The sequence below is a fragment of the Pecten maximus genome, chromosome 16 (genome assembly GCF_902652985.1).
Source record: "Pecten maximus chromosome 16, xPecMax1.1, whole genome shotgun sequence".
Lineage (NCBI taxonomy): Eukaryota > Metazoa > Mollusca > Bivalvia > Pectinida > Pectinidae > Pecten > Pecten maximus.
Window position 1 is genome coordinate 16,262,662 of NC_047030.1, and position 15,569 is coordinate 16,278,230.

The 15,569-nt window shown below is 39.5% G+C and overlaps 1 protein-coding gene across 1 annotated transcript in view; it reads left to right on the forward strand.

Annotated features, from left to right (window-relative positions):
- Nucleotides 1–759, forward strand: part of LOC117344674 (vicilin-like seed storage protein At2g18540) — a 5,608-nt gene extending 4,849 nt beyond the window's left edge. Inside the window, exon 11 of the mRNA XM_033907501.1 lies at nt 589–759. Within this exon, the coding sequence (XP_033763392.1) occupies nt 589–759 (171 nt within the window). The remainder of the gene's footprint in view (nt 1–588) is intronic.
- The last annotated feature ends 14,810 nt before the right edge of the window (nt 760–15,569 follow it).

The following is a 15,569-nucleotide window of genomic DNA, read 5'->3' on the forward strand; positions in this document are numbered from 1 at the left end:
AAGTTGTTTAGAAAGAAGAGAAAAGATAAGATCCCAAATTTAGTCGCCTCTTACGATCATGCAATGGGGGCAGCAGGTACAATTCTTACGCCCTACCTGCAGGGCACTTTCATTTCGTAACAAAGTTCCACAAGATGACCGCGGTCGAGGCAGCTATCTTGTCCCCTGGAAGGATGCAGCGCATCGTCCACGAGACTGGATCTCCATCTGACCAGAATCCATCAACTTCAGAAGGTTTGGTTTGGTTTGGTTTTGTTTATTTTGTTTAACGTCCTATTAACAGCTAAGGTCATTTAAGGACGACCTCCGATGCGTGCGACATGCATGCGTGTTATGAGTGCGTATGTGTGTTTTGGGAGGCTGTGGTATGTTCGTGTTAAGTCTCCTTGTGATAGGCCGGAACTTTTGCCGATTTAAAGTGCTACCTCACGGAAGCATACTGCCGAAAACACCCAGCAGGACACCCCACCCGGTCACATTATACTGACAACGGGCGAACCAGTCGTTCCACTCCAAATATGTGTGCGACATACATGCGTGTGATGACTGTGTACAGTACTGGGAGGGTGATTTTTTACCCAAACCCAGCGGGAGCGGAACATTTTAAGCCCTATCGCTCGTATCCGCGGGATGTTCGCAGGGTGTTCGCAGGGTGCTAGCAGCGAATTCGCGGCGGGTTTGCGGCGAGTTCGCGGCGGATCCGCTCAACGAATCCGCTGTCACAGTCCTTCAATAATAGGCGACGTGGATTCAGTTTGAGCAGTCTGTCCAGGCTGTCTGTTAATTTTCTAGAAGCAGTTTTTAGCCCACCATCATCAGATGGTGGGCTATTCAAATCGCCCTGCGTCCGTGGTCCGTCGTCCGTCCGTCCGTCCGTCCCTCCGTCCGTCCCTCCGTCCGTAAACAATTCTTGTTATCGCTATTTCTGAGAAAGTGCTGATGGGATCTTTCTCAAATTTAATATGTAGGTTCCCCTTGGTGCCTAGTTGTGCATATTGCATTTTGGGACCGATCGGAAAACAACATGGCCGACAGGCAGCCATCTTGGATTTTGACAATTGAAGTTTGTTATCTCTATTTCTGAGAAAGTATTGAAGGGATCTTTCTCAAATTTCATATGTAGGTTCCCCTTGGTGCCTAGTTATGCATATTGCATTTTGGGACCGATCAGAAAACAACATGGCCGACAGGCAGCCATCTTGGATTTTGACAATTGAAGTTTGTTATCTCTATTTCTGAGAAAGTATTGAAGGGATCTTTCTCAAATTTCATATGTAGGTTCCTCTTGGTGCCTAGATATGCATATTGCATTTTGGGACCGATCAGAAAACAACATGGCCGACAGGCAGCCATCTTGGATTTTGACAATTGGAGTTTGTTATCGCTATTTCTGAGGAAGTACTGAAGGGATCTTTCTCAAATTTCATATGTAGGTTCCCTTTGGTGCCTAGTTATGCATATTGCATTTTGGGACCAATCAGAAAACAACATGGCCGACAGGCAGCCATCTTGGATTTTGACAATTGGAGTTTGTTAACGCTATTTCTGAGGAAGTACTGAAGGGATCTTTCTCAAATTTTATATGTAGGTTCCTTTTGGTGCCTAATTATGCATATTGCATTTTGGGACCAATCGGAAAACAAAATGGCCGACAGGCAGCCATCTTGGATTTTGACAATTGAAGTTTGTTATCGCTATTTCTGTGAAAGTACTGAAGGGATCTTTCTTAAATTTCATATGCAGGTTCCTCTTTGTGCCTGGTTATGCATATTGCATTTTGAGACTAATCAGAAAACAACATGGCTGACAGGCAGCCATCTTGGATTCTGACAATTAAAGTTTGTTATCGCTATTTCTGTGAAAGTAATGAAGGGATCTTTCTGAAATTTCATATGCAGGTTCCCCTCAGTTCCTAGTTGTGCATATTGCATTTTGAGACCAATCGGAAAACAACATGGCCAACAGGCAGCCATCTTGGATTTTGACAATTGAAATTTGTTATCGCTTTTTCTGTGAAAGAACTGAAGGGATCGTTCTCAAATTTCATATGCATGTTCCCGTCGGTGCCTAGTTATGCATATTGCATTTTGAGACCAATAGGAAAACAACATTGCTGACAGGCAGCCATCTTGTATTTTGACAATTAAAATTTGTTATTGTTATTTCTCAGAAAGTCATGAAGGGATCTTTTGAAATTTCATATGCAGGTTCCCCTCATTGCCTAGTTATGCATATTGCATTTTGAGACTAATCAGAAAACAACATGGCTGACAGGCAGCCATTTTGGATTTTGACAATTGGAGTTTGTTAACGCTATTTCTGAGGAAGTACTGAAGGGATCTTTCTAAAATTTTATATGTAGGTTCCTTTTGGTGCCTAATTATGCATATTGCATTTTGGGACCAATCGGAAAACAAAATGGCCGACAGGCAGCCATCTTGGATTTTTAGCCCACCATCATCAGATGGTGGGCTATTCAAATCGCCCTGCGTCCGTGGTCCGTCGTCCGTCCGTCCGTCCCTCCGTCCGTCCGTCCGTCCCTCCGTCCGTCCGTCCGTCCCTCCGTCCGTAAACAATTCTTGTTATCGCTATTTCTCAGAAAGTACTGAAGGGATCTTTCTCAAATTTCATATGTAGGTTCCCCTTGGTGCCTAGTTATGCATATTGCGTTTTGAGACCAATCGGAAAACAACATGGCCGACAGGCAGCCATCTTGGATTTTGACAATTGAAGTTTGTTATCGCTATTTCTGAGAAAGTGCTGAGGGGATCTTTCTCAAATTTCATATGAAGGTTCCCCTTGGTGCCTAGTTATGCATATTGCGTTTTGAGACCAATCGGATAACAACATGGCCGACAGGCAGCCATCTTGGATTTTGACAATTGAAGTTTGTTATCGCTATTTCTGAGAATGTACTGAATGGATCTTTCTGAAATTTTATATGTAAGTTTCCCTTGGTGCCTAGTTATGCATATTGCGTTTTGAGACCAATCTGAAAACAACATGGCCGACAGGCAGCCATCTTGGATTTTGACAATTGAAGTTTGTTATCGCTATTTCTGAGAAAGTACTGAAGGGATCTTTCTCAAATTTCATATGTAAGTTCCCCTTGGTGCCTCGTTATGCATATTGCGTTTTGAGACCAATCCGAAAACAACATGGCCGACAGGCAGCCATCTTGGATTTTGACAATTGAAGTTTGTTATCGCTATTTCTGAGAATGTACTGAATGGATCTTTCTGAAATTTCATATGTAAGTTTCCCTTGGTGCCTAGTTATGCATATTGCGTTTTGAGACCAATCTAAAAATAACATGGCCGACAGGCAGCCATCTTGGATTTTGACAATTGAAGTTTGTTATCGCTATTTCTGAGAAAGTACTGAAGGGATCTTTCTCAATTTTCATATGGAGGTTCCCCTTGGTGCCTCGTTATGCTTATTGCATTTTGAGATCAATTGGAAAACAATATGGCCGACAGGCAGCCATCTTGGATTTTGACAATTGAAGTTTGTTATCATTATTTCTGAGAAAGTACTGAATGGATCTTTCTGAAATTTCATATGTAAGTTTCCCTTGGTGCCTAGTTATGCATATTGCGTTTTGAGACCAATCAGAAAACAACATGGCCGACAGGCAGCCATCTTGGATTTTGACAATAGAAGTTTGTTATCACTATTTCTGAGAAAGTATTTAAGGGATCTTTCTCAAATTTCATATGTAAGTTTCCCTTGGTGCCTAGTTATGCATATTGCATTTTGAGACCAATCTGAAAATAACATGGCTGACAGGCAGCCATCTTGGATTTTGACAATTGAAGTTTGTTATCGCTATTTCTGAGAAAGTACTGAAGGGATCTTTCTCAAATTTCATATGGAGGTTCCCCTTGGTGCCTCGTTATGCTTATTGCATTTTGAGATCAATTGGAAAACAATATGGCCGACAGACCGCCATCTTGGATTTTGAGAATTGAAGTTTGTTATTTCTATTTCTCAAAGTACTGAATGGATCTTTCTCAAATTTCATAAGTAGGTTCCCCTTGGTCCCTTGTATTGCATTTTTGGACCAGTCTGTCCTGAAAACAACCTAGCAAACAAACAGCCATTATCGTTAAATCTCAAATTTCTTATATAGCTAGGATTCCCTTGTTTGAAAAGTACTGGAGGGATGTCTCAATTTGCACAGATTAGTAAAATGAAGGGAAAAGTAGAGAAAAGATGAATCTGACATGGAACCTATGAAGATCATTCAATGGTGGGCGCCAAGATCCCTCTGGGATCTCTTGTGACAATTGAAGTTTGTTATCGCTATTTCTGTGAAAGTACTGAAGGGATCTTTCTCAAATTTCATATGCAGGTTCCTCTTTCTGCCTGGTTATGCATATTGCATTTTGAGACTAATCAGAAAACAACATGGCCAACAGGCAGCCATCTTGGATTCTGACAATTGAAATTTGTTATCGCTATTTCTCAGAAAGTAATGAAGGGATCTTTCTGAAATTTCATATGCAGGTTCCCCTCAGTGCCTAGTTATGCATATTGCATTTTGAGACCAATCAGAAAACAACATGGCTGACAGGCAGCCATCTTGGATTTTGACAATTGAAGTTTGTTATCGCTATTTCTCAGAAAGTAATGAAGGGATCTTTCTAAAATTTCATATGCATGTTCCCGTCGGTGCGTAGTTATGCATATTGCATTTTGAGACTAATCAGAAAACAACATGGCCGACAGGCAGCCATTTCGGATTTTGACAATTGAAGTTTGTTATCGCTATTTCTGTGAAAGTACTGAAGGGATCTTTTTCAAATGTCATATGTAGGTTCCCCTCAGTGCCTAGTTTTGCATATTGGGACCAATACGAAAACAACATGGCCGACAGACAGCCATTATAGCTAAATCTTAAATTCTGTATATAGGTTCCCCTTGTTTGAAAAGTACTAGAGGGCTGTTTCTGAATTTAAACAGATAAGTAAGACTTAGAGGAAGGGAAAAGTAGGGAAAAGATCAATCTGACATGGAACCTATAAAGATCATTCAATGGTGGGCGCCAAGATCCCTCTGGGATCTCTTGTTTCAGTACAAACTGTAAATTTGGTTTGGTTTAGTTTATTTTGTTTAACGTCCTATTAACAGCTAAGGTCATTTAAGGACGGCCTCCCGTGCGTGCAACATGCATGCGTGTGGTGAGTGCGTATGTGTGTTTTGGGAGGCTGCGGTATGTTCTTGTTAAGTCTCCTTGTGATAGGCCGGAACTTTTGCCGATTTATAGTGTACCTCACTGAAGCGTACTGCCGAAGACACCCAGCAGGACACCCCACCCGGTCACATTATACTGACAATGGGCCAACCAGTAGCCCCACTCCTTGTATGCTGAGCGCTAAGCAGGAGCAGCAACTACCATTTTTAAAGACTCTGGTATGCCTCGGCCAGAGGACAGAACCCAGAGCCTTCCTCACAGGGGCGAACGCTCAACTAAAGGCCAAAAGTGAGGCAGTGTCAAGTGAGACGTTAGGAAGAAAGTTGTTAAAAAAGAGGAGAAAAGATAAGATCCCAAATTTAGTCGCCTCTTACGATCATGCAATGGGGGCAGCAGGTACAAAATATAACATGCGTCAGTGAATACCAGTTTCGTTTTCAATCATTTATATATAGATCTACGGTAAAATTGTACTCGAATGTGTGGGTATTTAGTGGTAAATTTTGCGCTATGAACGTGCGTGTTCATAGAATTTGTCGTTACTGTAACACATCGATGTTATCTGTAAATTCTGTGTCGTTCAATCCATGTTGGAGCTGACAATGTTTAACTATCGGGGAAAACTCTTTTGCTGACCTTGATACAGATGGCGCTGTGTATGTGAACTCTGCGAGGCTCACATCAGGGTACGTTATAAATATACAATGGTACACTGTCACAGATGAAGATACGGCCGGAGACAGATGTCTGCTTATTGTAATGTTCAAGTCATCAATGTGTCTGTGATTTTAATGTGTTAATGGAACGAAATACGGTAATAAATAAATAAATAATCACATGCACCCTAATTGCACTGCGGTCGGTACTGACGATCTGCGGGGTCTGATTTTTGCCGAGTCTCTACGAGTTTGTTATTGTACAGGTAACTGTTTTATGATTAAATATATCAATCCATGTACGATAACAAGCGAATCTATATGTCTGTTTATAGCCTTTACATAAATTTCATGAACGTGCAGTGACATCAGCAAACGATTAAAACATCTAGACATGTCAATCACACCTGTGGCAACAAATCTGAGAGTATGTGGGCGGAGCTATAGTAGGCTGTGCCTGATTAGGGTGTGTCATCTGGTAAACTGTCGATCCCATTCGATGCAAGTATCTCAACTCTCTATTGTCTAATTAATTGGCTGTAAAAAAAGTCTTACGCTAGGATTTATGAATGTCGCCCAAAACATAAAGGTATAATTTCACAATATTAAGTTTATATTTACTTCAAAAATTACGGTAGCTGTTATCCCGTGTATTCGTTATTAATTATTGAAATAATACACAATTGTTGAGATTTAAAATGTGTAATTATTTCATTTATTTATTTCAAGCAGGGGACTCTTAAATTATTACATGTCTCTGTTTCAACGTGTGTACTTTTAATAAACAAAACTTTCTGCATTAAATTCGTCGTACGTTCATAAAGCGATTGTCATCAATTTGATAAAATAATCTTAATGAATATGAAGCCAATGTTTACATTTAAATTACTATAACCAGTTTTCAGCCCGAAGATAGCATTGTCGGATATAAGTTGATCTTAGAATACTTTCAAATCTAGATCCATTTAAATAGCATTAGCGTATACGTACATGTACATTTTGTATACATATTTTACTTCATGGGATGGCAGTTTGGTTTGGTTTGGTTTATTTTGTTTAACGTCCTATTAACAGCTAAGGGCAAAGCAATACGTAAATATTATAAATGTATAGCAACAATAACATTGCGTACCTAAAACTGAATTATGTTAATGATTTAAGAAAGTTAAACAAAAGCCTTAACATCGCATACGGAAATTAAAGGAAACGGCAGGTGTCTTAAACTAAAAATCCTACAGTAAGATGTGAGATAAAGGTAGTAAACATGGACCAACTATAGCCTAAAATCCTTCTGGATAACAACATATACTCCCCTCAGGTAAAAAAAACCCATAGGGGTCCGATGGGGTCATTGCGAAACAGGTATACTCTCTATTGTAATTAAAATATGTGATTGGCAGGTGTTAACAGCAGGTGAAACCATTTCTATAACGGTAACTATACGATCGGTAATTGTTCTGTGTATAGATAATTAATCTATATCGCTTTAACTTCAATTATGATTAGATTACGCGAAATAGAGATTTTTTTCTAGAAAATAATGATACACCATTTATAACTCATTTATAAGTATGACCGTTTAATAGATCATTCAGTTTGGTTTCATTTGGATTTAAACGGTAATAATTTGGAATATATGATTTCCTAGCGAATTTTCAATGATTGTGATAAAACAAAACCAAGATAATGATATATCTATTATACTCATCTCTTCACACAGGGTAAATATTTTCTTCTTGAACTCCTTTGCTACCTACCAGTTTCAATGGAAAATTTCAAATTACAAGATCTATCATCAGGCTTCGTTGGACGTAAAATAGACTGGTCTATAGATAGAGAAAGGACTAAATAGTTCACATTGTTTGGACGTTAGGTCTTGATCGTAATGGTGACGTCTGCATTGTCAATACGTCATTTTGTTTTGCTTAAAAGGGACGGGAAAGATTCCCATGTTATGCTTATAATTAATTGAAATATGTTAAAATGTATTTTATAGATTTTTTTTTTATTACAAATACCAGCGTATTGTTTTCTCACAATAAAGAGAGCACATCGACTATTCATACATTGTACACATCATTATGTAGTCTATGTATTTCAAACAATATTTATTTGACAATTTCCATTTAACAATATATACAACATTTATAGTACACACACATAGATTCCAATCATGCATGTAATCGAAAAACAGAGATCTCGCATAATGATTTTGTACTTGGCTGGTTAAATGGTAATTGCTGTGACAATTTGGCTGTTAATGAAATAATAAGGTTGATTAACTACTATATATATAGTTAGGAAAATATGAGCACGGATTTCTATATCTACCGGTAATATAAATGCACCGAAGTGTATGTCTATGCTATTAGCCACGCCAGAGTCATCCCTGTAAACTGCAAGTAGCATATATATATCAACATAAATAATGATAGTACGAAAACACACGTCTTTGAGCCGTAACCATTCCTAAAAGTTCTAGCTTTGTAGGTCCGTAAGAACGCCGATATCGACTCAGTGATTTGGAACCAAAACGTACAACACGTTGTACGACATCTGATGTATTTCCGGACTCACTGGGATAACACTGGTACAACATGTATCCAATGCTATGTGAAGATGTATCAACTGCCAAATGGAAAGGGATATCATAGTTTGGAAAGGCGAGTACTTCAGAATGTACCAGTAAGTCCTTCAACCGTGGCAAAGCCTCTTCTTGTAATGCTGTCCACTGGAAAGAGATCCCCTTCCTGGTCAGGCGTAGTAAAGGATCAGCAACAGAGCTATATTGCGGAATGAATTTCCGAAACCAATTGAACATGCCTAGAAGTCTACGCAACCCTTTGAGGACCGTCGGTGTAGGGAGATCTCTGATTGCTTGAACTCTTCCTGGAGGTGGTGAAATCCCGTCCTTGGAAAGATGGTGACCTAGAAACACACAAGACTCTTCTGCAAATGAACATTTCCTTGGCCCTAATTTGAGTCCTGAATATTGTAGTCTCTGAAATACCTCTATGTCCTTCAAATGTTGATCAAAGGTTGCAGATGTTATCAAAATGTCATCAAGATAACATAAACACGACTTAAATGTTAATCCCCTCAGTACTTTATCCATGAGTAATTGAAATGAACTCGGTGCTGAACTGAGACCCATGGGAAGGCGATGAAACTTGAAGGTTCCAAAACATGTATTAAAAGCTGTATATTTAGAACTGTCAACGTCGATAGGCATTTGAAAAAATCCTGAACTCAAATCTATTGAAGTAAAGTATTGAGGAGTTTGATTTGAGAACGACTCAGTTAGTTCTTGTAGATTCGGAATCTCGTATTGAAATGGCTGCGTTTGAGAATTTTAATATCGAAAGTCAACACAAAACCTGAATTGAGATAAACTAGACAGTCTTGTGATTGGCTGTTTTGGCTGACTGGTCTGTGCTCTCTTAGTGACCAACACAACAGGACTTGTGATGATAATTTCTTCAGCCTCGCTGACTGGAACAATGATTCCTTAATCAAATAGTTCATCCAACTGATGACGAAGAACTTCTCGCTTATCAGGAGGTAACCGATATGGTCTTTGGTGCTTAGGTTTTACATCCGGTTTCAAAAGAATCTTGTGTTGAACAACCTTGGTGAAACCTAATCCAGGATTTTCTGAAGTCACAAACAAATCCTTGTGGTTTGATAGTAATGTTCTCACCTGTTCTTTTTGTATTGACGACAGATGGTCCGAAAGATTAAAATTTTCTTGAAACCTTGCCTCGGAATCATTACATCGAGTGTCTGTATCATCCAATGATGTTAAAAGTTGAATATTTTGCACAACTTTGACATCGACATCGGAAACTTCATCCTCAGAAGAAACGTGGTCAAAATGTGCGATTGGCTTGCCTTTAAAAATAGTGATGTTGGGTTCAAGAGCTTTACTGGAACAGTGTTCTGTTGTGAAACTGTGACAAGGGTCTTGGATACAAGAAGGTGATTGTGAGCACTGTAGGAGCTACTAGTACACATTCCTTGACATCCATATAATGCTTGGACTGGTAACTGTCCCCATATTACTACTTCAGAATTTGGCTGGATGATGGTGCGCTCCATTCATCTCACACGTGTTGATGGAAAGGTATATGAATTGTCCGCAAAGTTGAGAATAACACCTTTTTCTCTTAAATAGCAAGATCCCAGAATCAACGGATGTGAAGTATGTGGCAAGATATGAGCAAGCACATTATGTACCCCGTTTTGTACTCATATCTTGAGGATTACAGTGCCGAAGATTGACACCGACTGGTTGTTTGCCAAAATAATTTTGTCATCAGGTGTTGGTTGAAAATTAAATTTAGCATGATTTGGAAGGGCCTCAAAGAGTTCGTTACTTACAACGTTGATTGAACTCCCCGAGTCGATGAGCGCTGCTAATTTCAAAGTATGTACTGTAACAGGCATGTATATAAAGTTTGTATTTTTTCTCTCCGTTTACCGTTTACATAGCTGTTCCCGGCGGGCTGGGGTGTGTTCCCGTCAGGTCTTGCAGGTTTCCCTGTCCTCGTGTAACAAACATAAGGCAGGCAAGTGCTCTGTGTCCATACTGAAAGCAAAGCTGGCACTGAAGAAAAGGTGTTGATTCCCCTACTCAGTAACACGTCCGTTTGGTGTGACCTTGACCATAACAAGCAAAACACTCAACTCTTCTCTGGTGTGGTAGGTGTTGACCCCGATTTGGTTGATGTTGACCGTGATTTGGTAGATGTTGACCCTGATTTGCTTGATGTTGACCCTGATGTGCTTGACTGGTGTGGTGCTTGATTTCGCCAGGGTTGTTGCTAAAAGGATGTTTTGTGCTGCGACTGTCTGGGGCCATCATGCGTGGGCTCTGCCAATCTAGTGTCAGGAATCTCTCTTTGAATGCACCCACAAGATTGTCTCATGATTGTTTGTGGGCACTGTCGAATGTGTTAAACCAGGTCAAGGCAGGTCCCTGCAGATGTAGGTGAAATGCTGCTATTTTCCTTGATGTATTTACAGTGTCAACATTGATTAAAGTTGCATATGAATTAAACTCATTTATAAATTTATCTCCATTTTCATGTGGGTACCCCGAAAATTTTTGATAACTAATTGATTTAGCCATTTTACAAATGTCCACAGGCAAATTAACTTCTAAATGTTCTGAAAGTATGGTCTGTATTGATGTCTCTACTGAATTTGTTATTGATGAAGTGTCGGTGGTGACAGTCTCAGCTGTAAAATGATCAACTGACGTTCCTGATGACTCTAGAATATTCAATGAATCTATAGAAAACTCTAGTGTAGAATCTGTAGATGACTCTAAATCAAGCTGTAGTGAATCTAGAGAAAATTCTGGAAGGCTGGGAAAAGTAATATCATATTCCAAGTTTAAAAGTGGTATTGGAGTACTTTCATGTATAGTTGGTTGCCGTTGATTATAACAGGGTGTAACAAAATTTGTGTTCAGTTCCAAAAAGCTATCCGAAAGAATTTGTAAAGATGTTTCATCAGGGTCCGCAGCCACTGTCACTGGTGTTACATTCATTGCATGATATAGTGCACTTTGTCGGCCTGTGGGCTTTCGACAGACTAACAATAATGTTATGGCAATACCTAGCATGACAATGTCGGCCGGTGGGCTTTCGACACAAAATGAACACAATATATAAGTTGGCCGGTGGGCTTTCAACAAATGTCCACAAAATAAACAATATATAAGTCGGCCGGTGGGCTTTCGACACAAAATAAACACAATCTATAAGTCAGCCGTTGGGCTTTCGACAAATGTTCACAAAATAAACAATATATAAGTCAGCCGGTGGGCTTTCGTCAAATGATCTATACCAATATATTGAACAAATTCAATAATGTCTATAAATGAATAATTAGTACAAGAATGTCGGCCAGTGGGCTTTCGACAATATATGAAAATTACTAGTCAGCTGTTAATTAAGTAAACACAACACAAAATTTTAATTTATTGAACTAGCCCCTGATACACATGGACAATTTTCTCCTGCCATACTGTTAACAGGCTGCGTCGTGGATGGAGGCCATCATACAGTTTAAAGTAAGAAAATTGTGAAATCCTCCCACGTGATCTGTGGATGCGAAGATCTGTATGGAGGGCAAAGTGTGATCTTGTGTGTCTGTTATTAAAATTACAAATGAAAGTGTTCAATTTCATGACAAAGTCCTCAAATTGCTTTTGATGTCTTACACATACTGCTGATGGAGTCAAAAATGATTCATGAGGGTACTTTCGGATTGAGTTTTGGAGATCTTTTGGAGGAATGGTGCCAAATAATATGCGAGCAGTAGGATTACGATTTAGAATTTCACGTTCAATGTCCAAAATTGTCAAAATGATGTTGTTGTATTTAGTATTTTTGTTGTTGTCCGAAAAATCCGCAATATTGTCCGGGATATCGTTAATACCAGCACATATAACATATAGTTCATATCCAGAGTGGTCAAAATCTCGTAAAAATCGTGCGTGGTCCCCCAGCGTCGAACCCCGGGAAACTTTTAGAGTGAACTCGCCCAAACGAGCACCGGCAAATCTCGAGTGGTTGAAAACGATACACTTGTCCATAACCTACATTTACCTTACATCTTCGCTTAAGATGACCCGAGGATTCTCCACCATGTAATGTTTAAGCTTGGCTGTGAGGGAATATCTAAAATATATTATAAAACAGGAGAACCTCTGTAAACAGCTTCCATCTTTTTATTCTTCTTCCAACTAACTCCCAAAACGGATTCGGAGAATCCGGATCAGGTATAAACTAATAAAACAAAATTGGGAAATATAAAAATATCCGAAATTTGAGTTCTCTTTCTTCAGATCATAAATCAACTTAATTAAACTAATATGATTTCTAAAGACCAGTAATGTCATGTGCATAACACCACACGCATGCATGTCGCACGCATGGGAGGCCGTCCTTAAGTGACCTTAGCTGTTAATAGGACGTTAAACAAAATAAACCAAACCAAACCAAACCTTCCTCACAGGGGCGAACGCTCAACTAAAGGCCAAAAGTGAGGCATTGTCAAGGGGGACATTAGGAAGAAGAAAGTTGTTAAGAAAGATGAGAAAAGATAAGATCCCAAATTTAGTCGCCTCTTACGATCATGCAATGGGGGCAGCAGGTACTATTCTTACGCCCTACCTGCAGGGAAATCACACACACACGGGAACAAAACGTATATATACATACATGTATAACTATAAGCTAATGGTTGATATATTTTGGTATAAACCGCATATATATATATGGACGGAAATAAATATGTCGTTCTTACTGCGATTGGCCCGATTTTGTGATTTTTTTTTTTGTGTTTGGTCGACTTACTTTAAAATTCGGGCCCTCATCACGTCTGATTTTTATGATCCATTGCTTCCTCAATTCCTTTTCCTGGGGAAGACGATGAAATGACAAGCCATCGTGCTTTCTGCTGTCCCCATTGCACTTCGGCACACAGCAGTGAAAATTCGTCTTCAGCTTTTTCTCTGTGGCGTCCATAACTACTGTTGCCGAGGAAGAAGCACACTGAACCTCGTTTTGAAACCCGGAAGTTGCCTTGCGTGAATAGAGTGTATTCCAGGATTTTTATCTATAAACAGAAATTTGAAATAAATTATATATATATATAGTTGAAAAATATCAATTCAACACGACAACTGTTATATTTCGCTAACATTATATTTTTCAACTATTTAATCGATACACAAAGAACCTACAAGTTTTACCCTATATAAATATATATACATACTATATATCTAGATTAATTTTACTACACATATTTCATTTTATTTTATTATTGTTTTTTCCATTGTGGATTAGACACTGAAAAGTTTGGTGTGGGCTTATTCCCGAATATGAGCATATGCAGAAAAAATTGCAAAATAGAGTGGGTGGGCTTATACCCGGTAAAATACGGTATGTAAACCTGGACCTGAAACAAATCTCATCTCGTGTTGAAATGAAACGTACTAATTGTAACGGCGGTCGTTACTATAATTTCCCCCAAACTACCCCAACAGTCGTAAATTATGCTAATGGAAGAGTGTAATGGTATTGCATATGTATGTGTGTATTGTGGTTTTATGTCAATATGTATAATATTACATCAATGAAAATCCCCTATGTACCAATTTTCTCCGAAATCGAACAATTTGGTTTGGTTTGGTTTGGTTTATTTTGTTTAACGTCCTATTAACAGCTAAGGTAATTTAAGGACGGCCTCCCGTGCGTGCGACATGCATACGTGTGGTGAGTGCGTATGTGTGTTTTGGGAGACTGCGGTATGTTGGTGTTAAGTCTCCTTCTGATAGGCCGGAACTTTTGCCGATTTATTTTTGGTTTGGTTTATTTTGTTGAACGTCCTATTAACAGCTAAGGTCATTTAAGGACGGCCTCCCGTGCGTGCGACATGCATGCGTGTGATGAGTGCGTATGTATGTTTTGGGAGGCTGCGGTATGTTCGTATTAGTGCTACCTCACTGAAGCATACTGACGAAGACACCCAGCAGGACACCACACCCGGTCACATTATACTGACAACGGGCTAACCAGTCGTCCCACTCCTAACATGCTGAGCGCTAAGCAGGAGCAGCAACTACTATTTTTAAAGACTCTGGTATGTCTCGGCTAGGGGACAGAACCCAAAGCCTTCCTCACAGAGGCGAACGCTCAATTTAAGGCCAAAAGTGAGGCAGTGTCAAGGGAGATGTTAGAAAGAAAAAAGTTGTTAAAAAAGAGGAAAGTTAAGATCCCAAATTTAGTCGCCTCTTACGATCATGCAATGGGGGCAGCAGGTACTTACGCCCTACCTGCAGGGCAGAAATCGAACAATATATCAATTTCGACCAATCAGAAACATCTATGTCTTTACCATCGCAACGGACGGTTTCGAGGGTAACACAATTTTGTTCACCTTTTCCCAAAACACATATATACCAATTTCACCGAAATCGAACAATATCTAAATTTCGACCAATCAGAAACCTCCATTCCGTTACCATGGCAACGGACGGTTTCGAAAGTGGCACCATTGTGTTCGGCTTTCCTCAATACACCTATGTACCAATATTCGGAAGTATTCTTTAGTAAGGTAGCACTATAAATCGGCAAAAGTCCTGGCCTATCACAAGGAGACTTAACACGAACATACCGCATCCTTCCAAAACACACATACGCACTCGTCACACGCATGCATGTTCGGCTTTCCTCAATACACCTATGTACCAATATTCGGAAGTATTCTTCAGTAAGGTAGCACTATAAATCGGCAAAAGTCCTGGCCTATCACAAAGAGACTTAACACGAACATACCGCATCCTTCCAAAACACACATACGCACTCGCCACACGCATGCATGTCGCACGTTGTTAATAGGACGTTAAACAAAATAAACCAAACCAAACCAAAGTAAACGACAGATAGTAGCCCACAATAAACTTATCGACTAGTTTAGCCTTTTAGAAATTACCGGAAGTTACTGAAACCCCATGGTTCTTAACCGACATCCAAGTGTTTATTTCAGAGGTAAAGTATAGCATATATTTTCTTAAATATGTCTGAAAATTTGAAGTTGACCTCTTGGCGGCAATGTCATGTGGACAATCACCATCTGAAAAAGAAACTTACAAGAATAGCAATTGTGGGATCAAGTGACATTGCCCGCATGGTAAAGGACGA